General features: G+C 37.9%; 1 protein-coding gene across 1 annotated transcript; it reads left to right on the top strand.

Moving 5' to 3' along the window:
* The first annotated feature begins 150 nt into the window (after nucleotides 1-150).
* Nucleotides 151-24,848, top strand: LOC140598725 (rho GTPase-activating protein 20-like). The gene is made up of 12 exons (XM_072757252.1): nucleotides 151-206; nucleotides 356-523; nucleotides 7,491-7,640; nucleotides 9,403-9,444; nucleotides 10,114-10,198; nucleotides 13,852-13,929; nucleotides 16,081-16,141; nucleotides 18,777-18,965; nucleotides 20,573-20,745; nucleotides 22,060-22,221; nucleotides 23,994-24,103; nucleotides 24,620-24,848. The coding sequence occupies exons 1-12, from the start codon at nucleotides 151-153 to the stop codon at nucleotides 24,846-24,848; spliced, it is 1,503 nt and encodes a 500-aa protein (XP_072613353.1).
* Nucleotides 24,849-26,239: the final 1,391 nt, after the last annotated feature.

Raw genomic sequence — 26,239 nt, 5'->3', positions numbered from 1 at the left:
CTGTTTATTGTTGTTGTTCATTCACCTTCTTGTAATGTGCTCTACCTTTGGCTTCTTGGCTTTTGCCTACCTAATGGCTCACAATTAGCTTTGCTGCTTTCTCCACCACACCTCTAAGTATTGGCAGGCCCAAGGGCTTTGTCCTTGAAAATGTCCTCCCTCTGCATCAGTTTCCCAAGTGTCCTCACCACTTTCTATAGCTTTCGGTAACTCAGGAATCCCTGATCCTGAGCTCTGGAGCTCTGCTTTGGGGGTTGAGACTACATTTTAGTGTTGTGTGAACCTTGAAACTTGGCATTAAACTATATTGTGTATTTGACCAGTAACTAGCTGCTCTGTGTTTGATGTGTTGTAGGAAGAGCTCGTCTGTGGAGGTGGACACCCACAGTGAAAGCACTACATCATCTGAGGGTGCCACTCGTACCCTGCTCATCCATGGTCCCATTGAGCTCAAGAAAGGCTGGAGGAGGAAGAAGTGGCAGCTTTTCTTGTACAGCGATTTATTACTGATGTCTAATACCAAGTAGGTGTACCATGTTTGGTGCTCTTGTGATTCTCCAAAAAATTGCATTCCCATTAACCCTTACTATTCGAAAACATTACATTTTTTCCCTTTTGTGTTTGCCAATGCTTGAATCCTTCATTCCATGAGTACTTCTGGAGGTCTTGTTTTGTGTCATGTCCCTGCAGCAAATACAATTGCCAATGTGACAGGCCAATGTCTCTCCTGCCTGGGACTTACAAATGGCAAAATAAGAGGGGGAATGATAATGATTAGTGCTGCTGATAGAAGGTGGATAGGGGGCTGTGCGGAGAGGGTGGGAACGTGTTAGAGAGGAATAGTCTAGGAGGGCTTCTCTGAGGTGGAGCATTAAAACCAAATCTATGAGAAGAGAAGCAGCCACATTCCCAGACAATGTGCCTGAGCCGTCGAGGCTGAGGGACTTGCAGGCCTACGTGGGTACAATCTGACCCCTCAGAGAGAGGGGCTCAGGGAAGCCTGATTTGACTAGAGCCCAGAGCATAGGCCATGCTATCAGATATGATACTATGCTCAGGGGTCTAGTCACACAGGGTCTTCACAGGCCATGGTAAAAAAGTGGAAATATTTTGCCAAAGGATTTTTAACTAGGGGACTGACCAAATCTGATTTATATTTCTAGCAAATTTTTCTGACTGTTGCTAGATAATAGATGGATGGGTAAGCAAGAGTGGAAGCAGGGAGAGTAGTTAGGGGAGGCCATAGTCCTGATGGATGGTATCAGGGCTCTATCTTAGCAGTTTAGTAAAAAGGAAAGATGGAGCAGGTTAACCCGGGTGGCTCAGGGGTTTATCTTTGCCTTTAGCTCAGGGCGTGATCCTGGAGACCCAGGATTGAGTCCCACATCAGGCTCTCTGCAGGGAGCCTGCTTCTCTCTCTGCCTGTGTCTCTACTTCTCTCTCTCCTCTCTGTGTTTCTCATGAATAAATACATAAATCTTTAAAAAAAAAAGATGGAGCAGATAGATGGAATCTAGGAGAAAGAATCGACTGTGTGCACTTTCCTCTCAACCCTGAACACAAATGCATCGAATATCCAGTCTAGAACATGATGATTGCTCAATAAACGTCTGGGAGCAGTTCATGGAAGGTCACCTGTTTACTTACTCCATCTCTGTTTGCATTATTCACAAAACATGGAAGACAAAGAACACTCCCACAAACAAAATATCAAGAAGCTATGGTCTTGCGAAAAAACTAACTCCCTCTTTTTTTACTGCTTTCACCCTAGATCCCAGTTATGCCATGTCATAGGTAAGACATGCTAGTAATAATTTGGCAAAATGCTATACTCATCTGAGTTACATTAATAGTAATTTATCAGGGGCTTACTACATGTCAGATACTATGCTAAAAAACTTTATGTACCTAATTTTGTCCAACCTTACAACGACCCTGTGAGATGGGAGTATTTTTATATTGGAGAACCTTGATGCTCAGAGGTCTAATGGATCTGCCCAGGTTACCATATTAGTAATGGACAGAGTCTACATTTGAAATCAGGTCTATTTATTTCAAAGCACAGGCTTTTATTCACTATGTGGTGCTACCATTTCTATTCTCTCTTTTTTCCTGAATTTCATACAACATTCCATGAACACCTAGATTCTTTCACTATTGAAAGCAACCCTTCCTTTACATTGAGTGAACAACTAACTCCAGTCTGCTTGGTAACAAATAGATCAGAACGCTTAGCGAATTGAAAAATGAAGGAAATATAGCTATCAAAAAATCAGAGGCAAAGATAGTAGTAAAATATATTTGAGACTAGGGAAATTGCCCATAGATGTAACTTCGAGGGTGGTGATGTCATAAGGAGGCCAAAGAGAAAAAGAATGTCCAGGCCTTGGCATGAGGTCCATATGAAAGACTCTCTTCCTCTTGATAGAGGCCCATGTCATTATTTTAAAAATGCAGACTAGTTACCATTCTCTTTATTTAACCAAAGTGAGTATGGGAGACCAAAATATGCGGGATGCATGCTGGGAACCACACTAGGAACATCACAGATGCCTCACCCACCTGGGTTTCTCAGTGATTGAGCATCTGCCTTTGGCTCAGGTCGTGATCCCTGGGTCCTGGGATCGTGTCCCACATCAGGTTCCCCACAGGGAGCCTGCTTCACCCTCTGCCTATGTCTCTGCCTTTCTCTGTGTATCTCTCATGCATAAAGAAAATTTTTCTCACAGCACTCCAAGGCACATATTTTTTTTTTATCATCGACAGGCTGCAGAGATGAAAATGGGGACAGAGGAAGTCTCAGAAATGGTCCAGTCATACATAGGGAAATCATGCAAGAGATTCCAACCCAGGCCTGCCTTCATCACAAGGCCATGTTCTTCCTCGCATACCATGTTGTACCCTTCCATCCTTAGCCCAAGAGACATGCTAACAAATAGCAAACTCATTTCCTGGTTGTTAGGACCTTGCAGACCACTCATATTCAATTTGTAAGGGGAATATGTTCTTCTTTTTTTTTCATCTTTGTAAGTATTATAGCCTTTAGGGAGAGGAGAAGACTTTCCTTTTCTTACCAGAACTATTTCTTGTCCTGGGTGCTGCCTACCTCTCAGCGGGTTTTACAGAGCCTACGATATTCTGCTAAAAAGATTTTTATATAAAGATAGTGTTGTTTTTCCACTAGAGAGTTGCCTCTATTGAAGGGCTGAATTTTTATTTCGAATAGTTCATTAAGACAAAACAAGTTGAACATTTTTCATCTTTCACATATTGCTTTTGAGATATGTCCTTATGTCTACTCAAGGGTTTTTATATGACAAAATCTTTATCAATTTACTTGTTAATGTTCTTTGAAAGGGACTCGGTTCCCAAAAGTTTATCTTATATACTTTATATTATACATTGGTAATATTAGAAAATGTAAGTGATCACAGGCATTTGAGTTTCATATTTAAGCCAAGGTCTTTGATATAGAGAGAACACAGATTTTAGAATTCCGAGTTCGAGATATCATCATGGTCAGGTTCTGGTGAGAGCTCTTTTTCTGCTTGCACGTGGCTGCCTTCTCACTGTGTGCCCCAAGGCATTACCTCAATGCATGTATGTACACACATACAGATCTCTCCCACTTCTCACAAGACCATCCATCTTACTGGATTAGGACCTTACCTTGATGATCCCATTTAAACTTAATTACCTTCAAAAGCTCTATCTCCAAACATGATGATATTGGCAGAGAGGGCTTTATGGTAAGAAGGCAGGAAAGCAGTGGGAGGGAGACACCATTTCATCCATAGCAGTAGCAGGCAGCACTTAATGCCTGCCACAATCTTTAGAAAACTACTATGAGATCATTCCCATAGTAAATATTTGGGTATATTTATGATCACTGTTAATATGAAAAAATTTACCTTTTCTTCTAGAAGGAAAAACTAAAAAGAAATAGCCCCTGAAATAACCAACATATTTAATCCCTGTCATGCCTTGGTCTTACATGGAGGAATCAATACCCTCAATCAATCTATTCAAATGAATAATCTGAGTTTAGTGCCTAATTTTTCCAATTAGCAATAAAAAGGGGGTAGGGTGACCCAGGTTCCATTTTACCTCAGCTCACCCTCAGGCTTCAGCTGGAGACTCTCTCATCTTTAGGTTGACACTACAGAATTTAACAGAAATTGAATAAATAGTTGATTAATTTCTACCAATTTTTCGGTCAGAATTAGTGAATTTTGGCTTGTGTGTAACAATGAGGGGAATTAAATGTTTGTTTCTTCACAAAGAAATTCTATTTCTCTAGTTGTACAAGATGTTAATAATAGTGAAAATTGTTTGGGGATTTTTGTCACTTCTTTCATACACTAGAAACTTGTGTTCGCAAGAATTGAAGTCAAATGGAACCTTCCTTATCACTTTTGATATTCATTAGAATGCTAAATAAGTTATTTTTCAGATAAAAATTACTTTAAAAATTAAAGTACTTTAAAGTACTTTAAAAATTAAAATAAAAATTATTTTATTTTTAAGAACAGTATCTACTTGGGGCCCTTGGGTGACTCAGTGGTTGAGTGTCTGCCTTTGGCTTAGGTCATGATCCCGGGGTCCTGGGATCAAGTCCCCCACCAGGCTCCCCAGAGGGAGCCTGCTTTTCCCTCTGCCTATGTCTTTGCTTTCTCTCTGTGTGTGTGTCTCTCATGAATAAATAAATGAAATCTTTAAAAAAGAGAGAATAGTATCTATTTGATAAAATATTAAGGTATTTGTACTAGTAGAGACCCGTGAATAATTTAGAAAAAGGGACTGAACTTAGATCACACCCTTTTTAAACATCACATTCCTCATCATTAGTTATTAAGGAATGTAGAAATGAAATAAAAAATGAATTTAATTTAGTCAAAAGATGAAGATGACTATTAACTCACTGTCGGTGAAATGACGAATAGTTACAGAATAGACTATGACCCCTTCTCCCAACATTTGTAAGAGAATGCCTCTATCTTGGAACAGAGGAAATCTCCCTAGAATCCTGCAAAACTCCACAGTTCACTGGGGCTTACCTTCTGGCATAAAGATTAAGGTAGTGGAAAGCAAGAAGGACATCATGTTAATACAACTATAATAAATGACTATTTTTAGAAATAAAAACTGCAGTTCTCCTCCTCTTCTTCTTGAGTCAGTTTACAGTAGATTAACACTTTCTAATTTCTGCTGAGATAATCCAATTGGGTCAGTGATTGAGAGTAAAGAAACACAGTAAGACCTTAGAAGAATCTATTGAAGTATAAAGCTTTGTTGTACACGTTGTAAATATTTCCAAGCTAGCAACTGGTTTTATTGATATAATGCCTTGAGATTTATCCTCTCACTCCCAGTGTAAATCCCACGAGAAAGCCTGATGGCTCTGGGGACAGAAATGAGGATGAGGGTAGGAAAGATGAAAAGGTTACTTCACGGTCAAGTGGTTACAAACATGGGCTTAGGAGTTAGGCTGTCTGGGTTCAAACCCTGTCTCCTGCATTTGACAATTTATTTAAACTTTCTGTGAGTTTCCTTATTTGTAAAATGGAGCTAATAGAGACCATCTAGTGTAGTTGCTTGAGGATTAAATTTTTTATATTTATATTTATAAAATATTTAGAACAGAGCTTGGCATATGATAAGTGTTCAAAACGTTGTAGGAGAGTAGAAACCACACACTGGGCTCTAGGAAAATTCCTTGGTTCAACTAATCCTGGTGCCTTATTGAACTAAGGTTATTGGATGGATTTTTCCAGGTCAATGTATTTGGAAGTTTCCACACAGGATCTTAGGTGTCTGTATATACACAGATACCTATATTAGAAAGAAAAAAATCTGTAAGAACAAGCAGATACCTGTCTATCATTCCCCTTGGCCATATATTTTTGACGTGACAATGCCTTTGGAATTACTATCTAGAAAAATGATTTTATCTGTTAATTGACTATGTTCCATAAAAATCTTCAAGCACAGAGATACAAGCACTTGGGTGTAATGTTGAAATAAAAAAATGTGGAAAGATGTTGGTATCCATCATATTTATATTCATTGTGTCCTAAGTTTGAATCTAGATTATCCTTCAAGTGGGCTTCCTAAAAGATTTTTTTTATTTCATAAATCCCACTGAAGAGTTTAGCTCTAATTGTTCCATGAATCAGTGGAGCCATAGGGATTTTTGCACATGAGGTGGCTTTCATCTCAGTTTAGTTCAGTGTTTTCCACATGTGTTTCTGAATAGTAAGGAGTTCCAGAGTGGAGGATCCAAGTTCCCCAGGCATTCCTTATAGGACTTGTAACTATTTAAATCTCAAGCCCACCTGCGAGTCAAAGTTATGAATTAACCAAATTAATCAATTAATCAGCCAAAATAAATCAATGGTGGTTTTCATCTTTGAAGTCAAAGAGGATTAGGTAGAAATTATCAAAAACCCATTTCACCCCTTCTTATTCCTCAGAGAAACGGGAAGTATCCATGACTTACATATAAGACCTCCAGACCACTGATCTTGGATTGATTGATGGACAGATGGATGGATGGATGGATGGATGATTTTTCAGTTGGGCTCAGTCTGTAGGCTAACAATTTTTTTGTTTTAGCCAGAATCTAAGGGAAAATGGTATGGACAAAATTTTAAGAAGGGAAATTGAAAATAACCTATGCTTCAAAGGCTAGAAAATATTTTGTAAATTAACGTTGAAAGTAACTTTTAAATCTTTCTGATCCAAGCTTATGTTTTTGTTTTGATTTCATCTGTCTTCCTCACACTCTTGAAAAGATTATTTATTTATTTATTTATTTATTTATTTATTTATTTATTTATTTTAGAGAGAGAGTAAACATGAGTGGGGGGCGGGGCAGAGGGAGGGAGGAATCCGACTCCTCATTGAATGGGGAGCCCTACACAGGGACATGATCTCAAGAGCCTGAGGTCGTGGCCCAAGCCAAAACCAAGAGTTGGATGCTTAACTGACAGAGCCACCCAGGTGCCCCTGGTTTGTCTCTCTTAAGAAAAAAAAAAAAGCATATAACTGTTTTTATAAGTCATGTATCAGGTACCTTTCTTCAGCCCCTCAAACACTTTTTGAAGTATGCAAGTCATAAATGAATAATTAACTGCAATATTAGCCATAAAAATTATCTGTAATAAGTAACAAATCCAGCAATAGAAAATGAATGAATGGTTTTCCTACAAAGCTCTAAAATATACAGTGGTTACTCAATACTCACCATTCAAAAATATGGCTATTTGCTGCCTTTAGAGGAAGTGTTTTCAGGTTTCCAAGCCAGAGTTTGCTCAACACACACATTGCAAAGGCCCATCTAACCATTTTCTGTGTGTGCACAGAGGGTAATAGAGATGCGGGAGACATGATTTGCCCTGGAGCAGTGAGAACTGGTCTCTAAAGAGCACAGCTGCTCCCATAACATTTTTGAAATGAACTAACAGAGGTCTTGTTTGGGATCTTTCTAGGTATAAGAAAAACTTTAAGATAAAAAAGAAAATACCACTGAACACCATGTGGATTGCCAACTGCATGGATACAGTGGGAGATGCCAACATCCGTTCTGGGAGGTCCTTTGTGTTGGGCTGGCCCACGGTGAACTTCGTGGCCACCTTCAGGTAAGACTGATGCCTTGGTGTCCTGTATCTACATGGCTTGAAAAGGATAACATTGTAATCTATTGTCTACCAAGCTGGTGACTCACTTCTTGACCTCCCATGACACTTGTTTTGCCTTGTACTCTGCGTAAGAAGGTGCTTATATCCACAAGGAAACAAGTAGATAATGTATAGTGGGAACTACTGGAGTAATTTCCTTCGGTTTTGATCAATGGTTTTTCAAATTTTGTTGTCTTACCTTTATGATGACCTGCGAGATTTTGGTGGAGTGGGGTGAGGAGAAGAAAGCAGTGTGTTAAGTGCAACTGCGTAAAACAGGAATGAGGCTTGGGGTGTGGATGTTTCAAACAGAGATGCAAGTGTGGCATGATCCCTGTAAACTCAGAGGTGTCTGCTCAGGATATCCAGGGTCGAGAGCCACATTCCCATCCTCATGTCAGCCTAAGAATGTGTCTTATACAACTAAACTCTACTCAATGGAATCAAATGAATAATCTGAGTTTAGTGCCTCAATGGAATCATATTTTGTTTCAGATCGTTACCAACTAAGATAATCTGTACACAGCAATTCAGGCAACCTAGTATTCAATGGCATGATCAATTTATTTGTATAATTACATACTGTTGTTAAGGGAATTAACTTGGGAGTGTAAAAGCAATTTCTCAAATTTAATTGGACCCTTTAATAGTACTTGCTCAAGAAATCTATTCCGGTGATTTAAACATGCAGATACCTCCTGGGAATCAGAGGGCAGGATCTTGGAGAGGAGACCTTGAACCTCACTCTGTTGTAGTTGTCCCAAAAGAAAGAAAGAAAGAAAGAAAGAAAGAAAGAAAGAAAGAAAGAAAGAAAGAAAGAAGAAACCAAGTTTTTATCAACAATATACAAAATGTGGTACAGGAGCTAGGGACAGGAGGGAAGGGAGAGTGACTGCTTAATAGACACATGTTTGCTTTGGGGTGATAAACATGTTCAGTCACGATCGTTGCACAGAACGATGAATATAGTAAAGGTCACTAATGGTCAATTTTCTTTTATGTGTAATTTACCACAATAAAAAAGAATGCTGGTAAGTGATAAGTCCACGTGTGAATGAGCCTTAAGACATTTGCAACTTTGGATATTAAATGCTGTGAAAATTTTAGCAGAGAAAATATTAATCTTTAGTAATTTTGCATCAGGGGATTGATCTTTCTCAGAAGATCACAGTGATGAAGAATAAGGTTTTTAGGAACTAATTTAACATATTACAATCTGCCATATGCATAAGGAAATAAAACTATTACAGGTGTTTTTTTCCAAAAAAGATATTCTTGTTTCTGAGCCAAGACAGTTCCATCAAATTGCTAAATTTCTTAAATGTGATTTAATTTGAATGGTAATATTCTTTATATCTGAATAGCCCTTGCAGCTGCAGGAACACTCTGAGCTATAATTTAACCCCTTTCCAGTTCTGGAAACTAAATATCAGAGTGGTTAACAACATGCCCGTGATCTCATAGCTTGCATCACATAGTCACAATTAAGTTTTCAGATTTGAAATCAACTTTTCTCCCTCTTTAGGATCTACTTCCCATTGCTTTAATACCACTCACAGAAGAGTGGAGTCCATCAAAACCACTCTAAGGGGAGTACAATTTACACATCCACATCCCTTAACAACGGGCTGCTCATATTTTTAGTCTGGAGTGGTGATCTTAATATGTTAGTAGGAGTATCGTACGTTCCTCAATTTTTTTCTTCTCATTTTTTAAATTGCAGCTCTTCAGAACAAAAGGAAAAATGGCGTTCTTACCTTCAAAGGTATTTTGTCAGTGTAATATTATAAGTCTTTAACCCATGATGAAAAAAATGTAGATCTCTTCAAAGCAGTGTCCCCAAACTATGTTCCCTCCCCTTAGTAGGAATTGTTACACTATCCTCCAATGATTTCTTATTTAATTGTACCCTGCCCATTACTACAAATAACCTGCTCTCCTTTACATCCATATATTGCTTATTTTTTTAATGAAATTCTGGTTATTACTCTCATCTTCCCCCACTTTCCAACCTCATGATTATAGCTAACATTATTCTCAAAACATATATTAAATTTCCATAAGTGCAGTTTACCCTACCAAGTAATGCTCAAAGCAACTTCTCATTCCTACATTTGAAGGTGCTAGTATGCCCTCCGGTCTAGGCAGGAAAGCTTTGGTGCCTGGATCTGCTGGTCAAATCTCACATGACGAGAGTGATCTATTGTTTTCCTAGTCACAGCTTATTTTCCTGAAATATTTTTGCATGTTTCCTTCCAACCCCCAATTTTTTTTTGCTGAGCTTATTTATATGCATTTAAAAATAACGAAGTATGTTGAAAATATGATCAACATAAATTGATTTGAAAGTAAGGTAATAATAAAAAAAATAAAAAAAAATGAAAGTAAGGTAATTTATCCTACTCTCTTTTGGGTTACTATCGAATTGGATTAGGTACATCATGCTAGCCAAAGAGAAGGAGCAGCCAAAAAGCATTCCCCTCAAAATCTTCACTGAGAACATCAAGAACTGTGCCTGTGTAAGTATTTTTAAGACCAACAATTAAATTCTGAGTTCCTAATTCTGACTGAATGAAAAAATGGGATAGAGGTGGAGACACAGAGAGGGAGGAAGCAGTGAGTTGGGGAGAGAGGAAGGAGAGAGCAAAAGGTAGGAAGAGAGAGAGAATATTTAGAAAAGTGCCATGAGGAAAAATGTATTTTCCCCCTCTCCATGTACTTCTTTATAGACCTAAAAACTGTGTCCTAGGTAACATGAAGCAAGAGGAATACATACTACAGTGCTTAAGCAAGGAAAGAGTATTAGATGTTATGTGTCTATGACATTTCTCTGGATCCTTCTAATTGCTTATAGTGGCTTGTAATACAGTGATTTAGAAGGAACCATCATTTTTTCCAAGGGCCACCACTTACATACAGAATGGTCTGGATTGTCTCCACAGTCCTTTTTCCCCTCCAGATATTTTATTTAGTATAACTATAAACTCAGAGAAAAGTTGTAAATATAAAAGTAATACAAAAAACACCCCGTATACTCTTTATCCAGATTCACCTATTGGTAACACTTTATTCCATTTGCTTTATCATTTATTTTCTTTCTCTGTGTCTATTACATGTATGTGTATACATACGTTTGAGGGTCATACATATACTATAGCCCTTTTTCCTTAAACCTAAGCATTTCTTAAGAATAAAGATATTCTACAGTTATCACCTTTAGTGAATTTAACCTTGGCGTAATACTTTACTCTGCCATTCCCATTCTCATTTTGTCAGTTGACCTCAATAATGTCTCCTTTCTAGTACAGGATCCACTTAAGGATCAGGTGTTTTATTGAGTAGTTATGTCAAATGCAGAGGAGTTTCAAAAAGTCTTTTGTTCCAAGGAATATCAGGATTGAATTGAACTAAGAGGGATGACACTTTTAAGGGATCAGCATATTTCTATTTCAATTTCTTTATACTGTGGGGAGGAAAAAATCAAACCAATTGGCCCAGTTTTGTGTGTAAAATTTGATTTCTGAAATTGTAGTACAGTAACCAAGACATTTACAGTGATGAACAAGATACTTTGGGTATCTTTAAATGGTATTTTTTGTGGTTGTTGTTATAGTTCGAAGTAGCTCTAGATCACACAAAACAGCATTTGAAGGTGGAACAAAAAAGGTATTCCTGGCTAAAGCAAAAGCCATGCAAATAGTTTGATCTGTTGTTAAGTGCCAGCTAGATGCACTGCATGAAGGAGAGAGAATTCTCTAGCAGCAGAGCACATTCTTGTCTCTGCCTTTGATATCAATTGTGGCAGTGGTTTACATTCAGAACTTTCCTTGGAAAATTACCTTGAGATTTTTAAAAATCAACTTTATTGAGGTATAGTTTTGGTGAAATAAACATTTCTGATGTTCTTCACCCATTCTTAAAGATCCAAGTTTCCCACTGCACTGTTTCACTTCATCCTAGAAAGATGATTCTTAGCATTCCTTGTGCAGAACTGCTGCAAACAGATTTACTTAATTTCTTTTATCTGAATATGGCTTTATTTCACACTGACTCTTGAAGGATATTTTTGGGGGTGTAGAATTTTGTTTGCAAATTTTTTTCCTTTTAGTCCTTTAGAGATGTTCCAGTCTTTTGGTCTTGATGCTTTCTGATGAGTAGTCTGTGATTAAACATTAATCCTCAGTAGGTGATTTGTCATTTTTTCTCTAGCTGCTTTCAAGTTTTCTCTTTATTTTTGGTTTTTAGCAGAGTGGCTATGAAGTTCCTAAGCATGGTTGTCTTTGAATCTGTCCTATTTGACATATTCTGAATTTCTTGAATTTGTAAATTTATGTCTTCACCAAATTTGGGAAATTTTAATCATTATTTCATCAAATATTTCCTTCCTCATTATTTCTCTTTCTCTCCTCCTGACAGTTCCATTCTTTCCATATCAGACACTTTCACATTGTTCAGAGATCCCTCAGGCTCTGTAATTTTTTTTCAATCTTTTCCCCCCTTTTCTTCTTCACACTGGATAATTTCTAGTATCTATTTTCAAATCACTGACTTCTTTTCATCATCTCCATTATGCAATGTAGCCTAGTCAATAAATTTTTTAAAAATATTTTTCAAAAAAAATAAATAAATAAAAATATTTTTCCGATAAAAATTTCTATGTTAAATATTTTTCCTCTCAAATAAGGAAAAGTCATTAATACTTCTTATTTCTATACTATGATGCCTCTATTTTTGTTTAATGTGAACATATTTTCATTTGTATCATTGAGCATTATTGTAATAGCTGTGTTTGGCTAATAGTCTAAGCATCGAGATCATCTCAGGTGTGGCTTCAGCTCTTGAAAATTGATCTCATTTTCCTGGTTCTTCATATATTAAGTAACAGTTTTGACTCATGAACATAACCTAAGTTTTCTTTTTCTTTTGAATTATTTCAAAAAATAGTTTATTTTTCTGAAGTTATTTGTTTAGAGAGAGTTCTATCTAATGGAATTTGTCTGTTGGGAGAACCTACAACATGCAGGAAAATATACATACATCCCTTAAATTACTATTTGAATTGCTATTTGAATGATTATTGAATTACTTTGGGACCATCTGTGATATCAAGCAATTGCATTCAATTCATAAGAAGAAAAATACAATGAAAGGACAAGGAGTGATTTATGAAAGAGTTTCTTTTAACTTTGCTTTTAATATTTTCAAGGCCTGTGGGTGTCCACTTGTGCTGTTTCTTCTTTATGCACTGTTTCCCGAAGGACACAGGCCCCATTGCCTAAACATGTTATAAAAACTGTATGCATAGTAAATGTTCTGGTTACATATTCTCTTATATGACTTTCGTAATTTTTGTAATTCAGATAGTTTGTAATTCAGATAGTCTTATAGATCCATCTCAGATTGCTATTAACCCCTTTCAGAAAATTTTCTTTAAACTTTTCCTAGTTGTATGGAGCAGTTTCTCAATGTATGGTCTGATAGAGAGGTATTAGAAGTACCTACTTGCTGGCAGAGTTGTGAATGGAACATCAACTTCTAACATTTCCAGTCTCATTTCCTAGATTCATCAGTCTTAAGAGATTGCAACAATGGAAGTCTTAGTTAACCATGATGCCTGACAAAGAAAATATGGACTAAATAGTAGTTTTTAAAAAGTGTCTTTCATAGCCAGTTCTTATCTGATTTTACTGAAACCGACTATGTAATTACAAAGGAACTAAGCCAAAAAAAAAAAAAACCCAGAAACAAACAAACAAAGGAACTAAGCCATACTATACAAACACAACTCAGTAAGAGAGGAAAGTATCTAGTGCCTTCCTTTAATACTATCCCCCTCCCACCATTTTGGAAATAGCCTTATGGAGCTGAGGGTCACCCCATGTGCCCTCTTAGAATTCTCAATTTTTCTCTTCCTTGCTTCAGCTGCTGTATTTTGTATGCCACAAATTCTTGGAGGGAAATATATGTTTTACTGACATGTTTCCTACTAGCTTCATGTTATATAAAAAAATGAAATTATAATTAAGGGTTCGTGTTCTACACGTGCTTTACTTTGTCATTACCTGGAAACAAGCTTTACTTTTGGAGTATGGATAATAATTTGACAATTATTTGGTCACATGCTTTAAATTTTAAAAAAATTGTAGCAATTTTTCTTATTTATTTTTTACAGTCCGTAACTGTAACAGTGACAAATTCCGACACAGCAAATGACACTATCAACATGTTACTAACAATGCTGGGAATAACCGTAAGTTGCCTACTATCTATTTTTAGTTTACGAACCAACTTTGACTTTTGAGTTTTGTGAGTGTGTGTGTGTGTGTGTGTGTGTGTGTGTGTGTGTGTAGGTGTTGTGCACCTCCCATCATAAGACAGCTGATTATTGTGGATAACATACTCATATTTTTCCTTCCAACTTTAGAAATTGAAGGCAGCGAAGCTATAGTATTAGCTTATACATGAGTGCTATTCTTATATTCCCATTTGAAATTTTCTGCAAATTCAAAGTTATAGCCTAAAATTGGACTATAATTTTAGAGTGCTAATAACAATATGCAGTTTACTGTATATATTTTAAATACAGACAATAAAGATGTTTCTAAGTTTCTTTTTTATTGTTGTTTCTAAATTTCTAAATATTTCCTCCTCTATTGGACTCTTCTTTCTGTGTTTTCAATTCTGATACGTCTCCATCCCTATTGACCCTAGTTATCACACAAGGAAGGACTCAATCCGTTTAATGAATCCTAAATTACATGTTCTGTTGTACATTTTGACATAAAGACTACATGGCTACAAGCTACCTCCTTTTGATGCAGATCCTGAGGATGAAGCAGCTCATACCCTTTAGCAACTGGTCAAGACAAAGACAAGTTCTGAATAAGACCATGGATCTGGGGCTGATCTCTTTTTATGAAAGAGAAAGATATTTGAGGATGAGGTTTTATAAGGGAAAAAAGAGGGACAGTGATAGATAGAGAGAACCAAAGGGAGCACTTGGAAAGCACAGCTTCTTATCCAAAATCCTCTGTAAATGTGATGTGACATAATCATAAGATGGTTTGTAAATTCTATCTGAGCCAATGGTATAATAAAGGCCTTTAAAATTTCAGAGCAACGAGAATTTGGCAGAAGAAATCAATGATTTCTGTACAAACAACATTTAATAATACATCCAAAATAAAATTGAATTTATATGTACTGACTAAAGCACATCTTTACATACGTTTCTAACCTGTATGATATAGAAACCCTAAGTAAGAATTAAATCCTGGAAAAGAGAGTGAGTGGTTTGAGGGATGAAGGTGGGGAGATTGACTAATGATTTAACTCATTTTATTTCATGTTTGTGATTTTCTTTACTTAAAGCGATCAATGTCACTAGGCAAAGAATTTCTATTTTAATGAAGAACTGGGCTTATTTGGCTTTATGTATACCTGATTTAAAGGATTCCAGCATGGCATTTCCAAACCCTACCCTACCTTATTAGCTCTTACTTCTTATTTGCAACACAATCTTGAGCAGATTTAGCTGTGTGTGTGTGTGTGTGTGTGTATCTGTGTCTGTGCCCATACCTATGACATTCCTTCATAAGGTGAAGGCCATGATTTTTAATCAGGAGTCAAGGGCACATGATAACTATTACCAATAATTCCATTTCAAACGTTTTTTTGCTTTAGTCTCCAGGAAGACTCTTTAAAATAGTTCAGCAATCTTTATAATTTAGAATTGTTTGTTTCAAACAATTGGGATTTTCAGTATTACTGGGCAATAATTGTGCTGGGAGTAATCATTTTCTGCATCTGACATGCTGCCTAGAGTCCTCATCCTTTCTCTCCCTAAAGTGGAGTTTGCCTGCCCCAAAGCCAGTGGCAGACTTCCGTCCACTATCTCCTCAATGTCTCTTGGGCATTTGTCTCCTTTGGCTCAGGGCTGCTGAGCTATTGATGCCTCTCAAGGTACTTTGCTCAGGATTAGTCATAGCAGAGTATATGGCTCTCTGGACAACATGCATCTCTGGGCAGGGACATTTGGAGACAAAGGCCAACGCTATCCAAGGAGTCTAGAGACAGCAGAAGAGAGGACTCTGAGATGAGACTTTTACTCCATAGTAAAGGGACACAAATCTCATTTCTTACACCATGGGCCACCCACAAAGTGAGGGGCTGGCTGTACTGTGGTTTCCCGGTCTTTATCAAAAATTGCAAGAATCTGGGACAGTCTATTGGAAGCTGTGAGGGGAACTAGTTAACAAGTACTATAGCTACCTCCATGGACCAAATACCATTTATCCTGGCCCCAATTCTTTCTTTTTGGAAACACAGATATGCTAAGGAAATGTGTTCTTCAAGTACTGTGAAAGATATGTTTTGACACCTAGTTCTTTTTGTTTCCAAGGGCTCTGAGAACGACTTCCAGCTGTGGGCGAGTTCTGGCAAGGAAAAACTTCCACTAATTGGTAAGTGTCAGGGAAAATCTAAGATGGGATTGATTAGGTTCAAAATTGTAACTCTAAGTTTCAAAGTAATGGTTGTTCTTTCTTAAGCTTCAAAATCCTTAAAAGTGAAAATCACATGCAATATTCACTCACATGTTTAATAAAGAATTACCAGGTACTGTTGCCCAGGCATTGATAACATCTCTTCATTCAGCAGCTATGATTTAGTGAGGGAGAGAAATGTAAATTTTTGTTTCTACTTCTTTTTACCTGACAAACAGAGCTGTCTTGAAAAAGTGTGATTATTTACTATTTACTTACTTATTTACTCATTAGGTATGAAAGCAAAATGGATTGGAATTTTTCCCATACATTTATTTTTCATATGTCAATTTTGAATTCTAGTTCCTAACTGCTAAGAAGCCTCTATTTGTGAGAATTCTCTAAAATCCAGTTATGTCTCTGAATCCAGGTAGAGATATGTATTTAACACCCCTGCCCTGTGCCCAGTTTTCTCTGCATCATAAGGAAAATGAGATAATCACATTTAAACTCCTCTCATCTTCACTGATGAAATCGCCTGCACTTTGCTGTTTCTCAGGTTTTTTCCATCACTGTTCTTAAGGTTATTGATAAACAGATTGCACCTCTTCTAAAATAGTTATTAGCACAAGTTCTCTGAAAAAAAAATCTTTGGATTAGCAAAATTGTTTAGTGTTTCCAGTAATGGAAGGGTTTAAAGAAAAAGAAAAAGAAGACAGGATTGGTAGCAGGCCTTGAAGTATAGTAATGGATGGTAATGGTGACAATAATCTCTTCTAGAAATCTTAAAGCATTCCTTCTTACATGAAATTTTTTATCCTTTTAATAAACCTGTGAAGCTATAACTCTTTTTCAAATAATCTGGAAATCTAAACAACCAATTTCCTTTTTTTAAAAAACAACCAATTTCTTTCTGCAAAATATATATTCCCAGTCTTAGACTATAGAGTCACAAAGCTCATCACTGAGAACAAAACCCCTCAGTACCACTTCCTGTTTTGAATTAATGTTGACATCTTTGTAAAAGTTGGACAGGGGCAGCCCTGGCGGCTCAGTGGTTCAGCGCTGCCTTCAGCCCAGGGTGTGATCCTGGAGAGCTGGGATCGACTCCCACGTTGGGCTCCCTGCATGGAGCCTGCTTCTTCCTCTGCCTGTGTCTCTGCCTCTTTCTCTCTCTCTGTTTCTCATGAATAAATAAATAAAATCTAAAAAAATAGTTGCTTAGCAGTAAAAAGGAAAAAAGTTAAATACTTATATATGTTTTAATAAAGTGCATTAATTTAGATAAAATGATGTAGATGGTAACTTTTGAGACTTTGAATAGCTTCACACACGAACGCAGCTCTAAGGAATCTGAAGAGCCTGTCGTTCATGATGATCCATTAGAGCATTCAAAAATGCATTTTTTAAAACATACTCTCAATTCTCAATTGTGGATTAACTCCTGGTTATCTTGGTTTGGTTGTATTGCTGTCATAGAAGCTTCTTTTTCCTTAATGGAGCGAAGTCCCTGTGATTCTTGTGAACATTGCATTCATGACGGATGAAAAGAACAGCAAAAGCTCCTTTAGGTACATTCAGTAATAAATCTGGAATGACAGAATGAGAATTTTCATTCTATTCTTAAAAAATGAAATCCATATCATTTCATAGGGTCTTTGAGAATTCTCTAGAGAGGAAAAACAATTTAAAGCATAAAAGAGCAAAACAAATCACTTGGCAGGCAATTCTGGATAGCTCTGGGTGTGGTTTTCTATTCTCTAACCATCGTTTTACAGTTTGCTTCTGGGTTTCCCACTCTGCACACCCTTCCTTCTGATCATTGCCTGGCAGGACACCCCATAGAGGGAGGGCAGCAGTGGAAGGGAACCATAAAGCATAAGGGCAACCCATCCCACTACTCTAGAGTAGCTCTGGCTGGAGAATTGACAAAAGGAAATGAACAAAAAATCTGTTCGACTGACATTCTGTTGGAGAGAATAGTGAAGATAGCAATTCTATATATATATATACTCCAAATATTTAAAAATTTATTAACCAAAAAATAAAAATAAAAAATAAGAATATTAACCACCAATGCTTATTAATATATTCACTCTGATAAGTTTGTGTGTGGACAAGCATTTCAAAGAATTAGTGTAAGGCTCGACGGGGTCAAGTAATTTGCCTAAGATGTATAGATGTAGTTAGTGTCAAGGCACAAACTAGAAAACCTTCAACATTCTCAGATAGTTACCCAGCAAAAGTCAGCATTGTTTATTGCACTCATGAATATATGTATTTCAAGCAAAGTAACATGCTTTCAATTGTTTTCTCTTCTTAAAATCTTTCCCTTGGGCACACGCTTTCTGTAAGGTGTTCCCACAAGGGTGCATATGATGCTCACTGAGGAGGCACAGCCTTCTTTATCTAGAAGTCCCAGAAAAATACCAACATATACAAATAGGGTGATGCTTACACTCAGGTTTGGTTTGATGACAAAAATACCAACATATACAAATTTTTTCTTGATGACAAGAATACCAACATATACAAATAGGGTGATGCTTACACTCAGGTAGTTTGATGACAGCCATCACCATCATCCTAAATATTCAGGTTTCTTTCCATACAGGACATGAACATCCCTATGGAATTAAAATGAGCCATCTTCCATCTACTAAAGCACTGCCAAAGGAAGCAGAGGACTCCATCTCTCCTTCCCCAACTCAGGAGTCCCTCCTTCTGGAGCAGAAGATCACAGAGATGCAAATCCATTTCATACTGAAGCCCAGGCACCCAGCCCAGAACAAGCAAGGGAGAGGTGAGCCGCTTGCTTTTCTTCAAGTGCCTTCCCTTGGCTCATGTCTCCATGCTTAAACACAATTCAGACACACAGTTTATTCTTTCTGGGTGAGCTTATTGTCATCAATGAGGAGGAACAGTATAGGAAAGAATGCAAAAACTACCCAAAATCAAGCTTAGAAAAATTCAAAAGTCTGACATCAAGACCCAACTCATTTCTATGAAGGTTGTTTCCTTGTTTTAAATCTTTTGGGAAGACCTTTAACTCCTGTCTTTCTCTATACCCTCAGAGCACTTTCAAGCCTGCCCTGAGCCATGCCTTGTGCTGAGTAGTATATCATATATTTAGTTTAACGAGTTGTAGGTAGCATCATTTATGTTAAAGTTGAGCAAACTGAAGCTTTAAAATGCTGAGCTTCATAAGTGGCAGGACCAGGATGCTTCTGGTGCAGTGCTGGCACCCACATGAGTGGAGGTGGTGATGCACTCACTACATCCCAGAAAAGCCAAGTGGCCGGGTGTTCAAGGTTATTTGGTGAAATGTTCCTCATGTGCTTATCCTTCGAAACCTTGGCTCATCTCTGGACTCTTCAAAAATCAGTTATTTAAGCAATGTTAAGGAATCTTCAAAGGAAAACATTCACAGCTGAGCACTAGAAACTTTGAACTCAGCTTTTCACTGCTGGTCACCTTTTCTTTGGAAAGCTCTTCCTTCATAGGGAATGTTGAGTAATTAAAAATCATCTCTGGAAACTGGTGCCTTCGTATATATATATAATATATATATGCATTCATAACCTCTATAAGTGCATTCATAACCTCTCATTGTTTTTTTCGCTTCTATGATTTCTTTCAAGCCTGGGACTTGTGTGTAGATGTATATTTACATATATGTTTGAGTGTGTGTGTGAGGAAGTAGGTTTCCACACTTCATTGTGGTTTAGGCTCCTTTCAGTAAATGTTAAACCTATTTAACCAAAAACATCATCTCTGGGTGGGTTAGTGGGATATGACAAGAAAACACAGCCACCACATAGCCAGCATGTAATGACAACATCCCAAGGACCCTGACTGCAGCAAGTCATCCTTGAAGATGGCCCAGAGCAGAGGAACATAGAAGTAGGGCTCAGGCAGATTGTGTCCTGAGAAGCAGATCCTTTGGATGGTAGAAACTTGAGCACTCAGAAACCAAAGAGGAAATCTGGGGCTGAGGGGAGACTGGCTGTGAAAGCAGAGGAGTACCAAACTCAGCCTGATTTGCATACCAAATCCTTCTAGCTTTTAAAATCAGATCTGACACCTGAACCCACTGATCACTCCAGTAGAAAACACATCTACAGGTTCAGTGCCTCCTGATGCCTTGTAACTGGCAGTAACTGATGACACAGGGAGTACTCACCTTGAGTCTGATCGAGTCTCTAGGTTTAACCATCAGTCTGAAGGATATGACCAAGAACTTATCAATGCCATGAGGATGCTGTTAGCCAACATCAGGACGTGGAGAGTTCTACACAACAAATGACTCAGTTTCACTCTTCTAGCCACTACAACGAACACGCTGCAAAATGGCAATGGTGAAAATAATGCTAAGTGAATTAAAATACACTAATCTCCCTTCTTCCTTAGATTCAGGCCAGACCATGAAAAGCTCTGCTTTCAGAGACTGGGCCTTTTGGCGGCGCTCTGGCACTTGCCAGAAAAACCAGTGCAGAGTTGCACCATCGGCAATACCACAACAGCTCTTTGGGGTTTCACTCACAAATATATGTGATAAGGACAACTTGCCCTTCCCAATACTGGTAGGTCTCAGTTTGGTCTTTTTTTTACCTTCCTGAGGAGAGGGACCTTGGAGAGGCAAAGTGTTCTCATGCAAACCTACCCTCAAATGGAGAAATCATTAGACAGTCCCTGGCTTTGGCTGAGAAGCTTTGCTAGTGTCATTTGATTTACCTACTGAAGAGTCATTTGGCCAATACAGCAGAACAACGTTTTGCCTATTCCACTTGTTTCCACCGAGACCCATGTAGGCCTGTTCAGATCAGTCAAAATGGACTCTGTGTGCATGAATCATCTTCACATTCTGCTGTTGTCTTCCTGAACTCACAGTAGTCTCAGGTCTCCTTCAACGGAGTCTACTTAATCTAACAACTGAAAACATCTTACCTAAGCATAAAGACTCATCCTGAGGCATATATGAATCTGCTAATTCTAAAAGAGGATGTTAAATGACAGCCACAGAGTTTGCCCTTGTTATCTCAAATCGGTGTACTGAATTGTCAGTGTGGAAATTTCCTGAGTACCCAGGACCTCTGCAACCCTACACTACATTTGGGAATGTTATCCTAGGTGTGAAGAAATTAACCACGTTAGTTCCATGCTTGCTACTACCCCGTCCTTGCATCACATCAATTTTAGGGGGTAGCTAGAACTATTATCCTCCATACTTTACAAATGAATTAGCTTTCAGTACAGTTCACATTTGCCCCAGGTCACACAAATGATCAGAAGCATAATAGGTTTCCGATCCCTTGGTCTATCAGACTCCAGCCCTTATTATCTTTCTACACTGCAGGGAGGGGACATGAAGATAGAGCAAAGGACAGTGAAAGACTCATGAAGGAAATGTAATCAGATAATAAGAAGAGAGCTTTTGAGCTTTTTTTTTTTTTAAGGAAGAAGGGAAATAGAGATAGTTGGAATGGAGGATACAATCACTTAAAGAGGAATCAACAAATGGGAAATGAGTATGGCAAAAAGATTTCCATACTGGGGGAAGAGCATCTATGTAAGAGAATAAGGAGCCAAGACTGGTAAAGTAGGAGACAGGCGAGGATTCCACAAAGGCCTTGAAACACAGAAGTTTGATTTAAAAGGGCAAATTCAATGAAAAAGCTGATTAAAATAAGTGATTACAATGTTTCAGTGTATGACTGTACGGTGGATTTTTGGGTAGAAACTATAGAGAGACATTGACTAAAGAATCTAAATTGACTTTAGTCCTTCCAGCTCTAAAACCGTACACCATCCAATAGCCTAGCTCTTTCTAAAAGGAAACAAGCTTCTGCTCTGGGCTTGGGATACAAAATGTATATGCTCTTCTTTTTTTCCTACAGGATATGCTTTCCGTGATCAATCGGAAAGGACCACTCCTGGAAGGCATCTTCAGAAAATCAGCCTGTATAAAATCCTGCAGAATCCTAAAAGAGAAACTAAATTCTGGGGACAGAGTTAACTGTTACAGCAAATCTGTTCATGTGGTAGCATGTGTTTTAAAGGTGGGGAAAGGTCTAGCTTTACCACACATGGGTAACTGAAGCTGTGATGGTGTCTTTCATTATGATTGCCCAGGAACCAACATAGGCATAACTGATTAAGAACTTGTCAAACTGGAAAACACTTCATGAAATCAAATTTAAGGAAGCTACTGTAGGAGTTAAAAGCCCCATACATTAGAAATACTTTCTGTTTTCACCACAAACAGCCTACCTGAGGACTCCATGCAAAATACTAATACTAATATGATACTATTAATACTAAGAAATTTCAAAATATACACTCACACATACATAATATTTACCAAAGCAAACATCCTGCTTTGGATGACATCCTCACCACGATCCTAATGAAGGCAGTTTCCAAAAGAAAAATCATACGAAAAATTTGAGAATAGGTAGGGAATTTCACAATAGTAAGCAAATGTTTACTTTATGAGGAATCCAAAAAGGCTCAGTGAGGTGACCAAATCATTCTTAACCATCATTGTCGCATTGTCTCCTGTTTCTTGATGCCTTTTACTTTATAAGTCATGGAGGAATGATTTTGCCATTTGTGTCTCCTTTCACCACATCCTAGGCATCCTTTAGTTAATATTTGTGATGTCTAGCCCACCATCCAAGGTTATAACGACATGTTAGCCAGCTCTTGCTACATGCCAGTTTTGATAAACCTAACTTTTGGAGTAGGTGCAACAGACAAAAGTAGATTGGAATTCTGAAAATTCAATAGATCAACTCAAGAACTATATTAATTTGGAAATTATACAGCTACATCACAGATATCCCATTCTATTGCTAAAATGGGAATGGAGAAAGAAGTGAGAACTAGAATAGAGAATTTAATCCATCTACCTTGGCACTTGCTATCAGCTCTCAACAAAACTAAGTTAAGGCAGTAATGATGACACTCTTACAATCAAGGTCATATGTGGTCCTTCCTTGTCACATTTGGTCTTTTCTTGTCCCTCATTTCTGTTCAACTATATGAAAGATACCAATAGTCCCTGACCACTACTACACTGAGGTCCAGTAAAACACACCACTAAATATATATATAGGCATCAAGAGACAGGGGAAAGAATGATGATACATTAGGTACTCGAATAGCATGATAAGTGTTGCCCTCTTGAAGGTGCACACATGGAATTGATGTTTCTAGCAAGGTTTAATAGGGTCTTTTCTATTCCCGTGTTATAGGCACAGACTAGGAAGATGGTGACCACGTGTGCATAGAGTTCTTAGACATTCCTGAAGCTTTCCCTACTTAAAGTTGACTAATCTTTGTGGAGAATCAGACTCTGCAACCTTGGCCTGAATAGTATCATGCCAAACTATCTGGAGAATTGGCCTACACTAGAAATGAATACATCCTCAGGACCATCACGAGTTTGCCATTAGACTCTCTACTTTTGTATAGTTCAGGAAAGGAAGAATGATACAATTATGAGAGTAGCTTATGTAGTAGTTTGCAGAAAAGCACACAAAAGAGTAAGTGCTATATGATACAAGGGAGCTTTGTCCTCATTTACACTGAAGCTTAGGCTCTGCTTTGATGCTTTCATGTTTGTTGGAGAAAATCCACACACCTGCTTTTGCACGTACAAGTCAATGGAGAATCAGAGCAGAGTTCCATGTGGGTCACAGTTTGGGTATCTATGACGGAAGTAAGACTGAACTGAAGTTTGCAACTAAGTGTTTTCTCTGTAATATTTCCAATATATATTTTGTATATGTGAGTGTGTCTGTGTGTATTTTTCTTTTATCCACATAAGGATTTTCTTGAAAATATTGAAGGCAGTTTACTTTCATCGGACCTCTATGAAAAATGGCTTCGTGTTCTTGACGAAGTGACAGAGAAGAAAAAAATAAATGCAGCCCAGAGGTAATGATGCAATAATTACTCTACTCTGGTCATGGCTCAGAAATACAGCCAATATACTATTAGGAATATATTGGTTTACTTCTTGCCACTTTGACCACTAAAATAACATTCAATGCCACATAGTTTCAATTCTTGTCACCCATGGAGGGCAGTTTCAGAATACAGACATGCCTTATGGCTATTATTGTACTTCTCCTGACCTTATTAACATTGACTCATTAGTCATTGTATAACTTCTGAATATATGAAACTGGTAGACAAAAGTCAGTGGCCAAAGAGATGCCAGTGCATCAACAGCCAGTGGCATAACCTAAAGTTTGTCAAACATTTAAACGGAGTGGGTTAGCTCAGAAATTGAATTCGGTAAAACATTTTTGTATACGTTCATGCCTGGAACTCTGCTACAGCAGGCTGTATACTAGATCTAGAAAGATGTTCTCTGCTCTCCATCTCTATACTTCCAGCTGCTAAGTGCAGTGACTTGCCTTATTTAAAAGTGCATCTTTCTGACTTCAGGCTTCTAGCCCAGCTGCCAAAAGTGAACGTTGTTCTCTTGCGATACCTTTTCGGAGTGCTCTACAACATTGAGCAACAATCCTCATCCAATCAGATGACAGCTTATGAATTATCAGTGTGTATAGCCCCAAGCCTTCTTTGTCCACCTAATTCCTGCAGGTTGGAATTGGAAGAGAACTTCAAAAAAAAGGTAGGGAGAGCTCTCATATGTGTCCCCTCGGGTTTATAATCCAGGCTTTGAATCTGAAATGTGTAGTAGTAAATTGGATGGATCAGTTCTGAAAAGTGCACATCTTCCTAGGCTTTCTTGGAATGGCAGGTTTGTTATGCTTCTCTGGTGGAATATGGGAAGGGGTCTTAACGTGGGAAACGCAGAGCAGTTGAGTCACTTCTTTCCCATCCAGGAGATTCAATACTAGACTGACTAAACAAAAGAGAGAGGAGTGATGTAATATGGTAGAAAAGACCTGGGCTCCAGAGTTTGACAAGCCAAGGTTCAAATCTCAGCCTGATCCTTGAGGGAGAGCTTGTAACCTTGCGCAAAGACATGGTTTCCTCATGACACAATGGTAACAACCCCCAGTTCCTGTGGTCGTTACTGGCACATCCTAGGTGGCTTGGGCACTAAGAGCACCCATGGCTCCAAACACATAGCTTTGCTCTGCAAGTTGTGGCTCATTTAGAAAAACACTTGACTACTCTTTTGCCTCCGCTACATCAGACAGAAACTAGTGAGATATTCCAAAACATCCTGATGAAGCCACACATACCTAATAAGATGACAGCTTCCCCAAGCTCATGCCAAGAGCCAGCATTATTCAAAGTAAGACATGAGAAGGGACTGCGGCTAGACAAACATGTTTTCTCCCCAGCCCTGTGAGTTTTTACTCAAAAACAAAACAAAAGAAAACTTCAAAAAAAAATCCACAGGAATATCCACTTTCCAAAAAATATTTGTCCATATTTAAGAAATGGATATCATAGGATTTTGTCACTGCTTTATACATCTAAATCAGATATTTTCCTAAGTTACAACCCAATATTTTCTGGAAGCAAAATTTTAGAAAATAAGTAAACTTTTAGAAAGTGGGTTACTTTGAAAACTATCCTAGTTTTAAAGATGTAACCTTTGGTATCACAATGTTAGGTATTAAATTAGGCCACAAAGTAGGAGTTTAGCCCTCTGTCTAGTAGTATTTTAAAATCTGTACTCAAAGTACAATGGAAAGCATCACTCTATGTTATTTATTAGAGAACTTGGGTTTCTATATATTTTTATCAACTCTGAATTTTTCATAGAAGTCTTTCACAGTTTTGGTTAGATCCAAGGTTTATAAACAAAATGTGACCTATAACTCTTCCATATGAAAAAGAGCACCCCACTGTGTTCTTTTTGCATTACAGGCTTCTCTCATACAGTTTTTGATCGAAAATTGCCTGAAGATATTTGGCGAAGACATCACTTCTCTCTTGGGAGAGAATTCAAAGAGTTGTCATAACAATGGGAAGGCTGCAGGTACTGTGGATAATTTAATAGGCTTTAGGGAGACACAGGCAGCAAGGTTGCCAGGGGTCATGGCAGATACTTAGCCCTGTTCTGGAGCCCAGAGCATGCCCAGG

This window comes from Vulpes vulpes, chromosome 4 (genome assembly GCF_048418805.1).
Source record: "Vulpes vulpes isolate BD-2025 chromosome 4, VulVul3, whole genome shotgun sequence".
NCBI lineage: Eukaryota > Metazoa > Chordata > Mammalia > Carnivora > Canidae > Vulpes > Vulpes vulpes.
This window is presented reverse-complemented; position numbering and strand designations above follow the sequence as displayed.

Excerpts from the sequence above, each read along its gene's own strand:
- LOC140598725 (XM_072757252.1), top strand. The coding sequence starts at position 151 with ATGTCCTCCCTCTGCATCAGTTTCCCAAGTGTCCTCACCACTTTCTAT. Across the intron at positions 9,445-10,113 it reads TGGCGTTCTTACCTTCAAAG|GTACATCATGCTAGCCAAAG; the intron begins GTATTTTGTCAG and ends GAATTGGATTAG. Across the intron at positions 22,222-23,993 it reads TGGTAGCATGTGTTTTAAAG|GATTTTCTTGAAAATATTGA; the intron begins GTGGGGAAAGGT and ends TATCCACATAAG.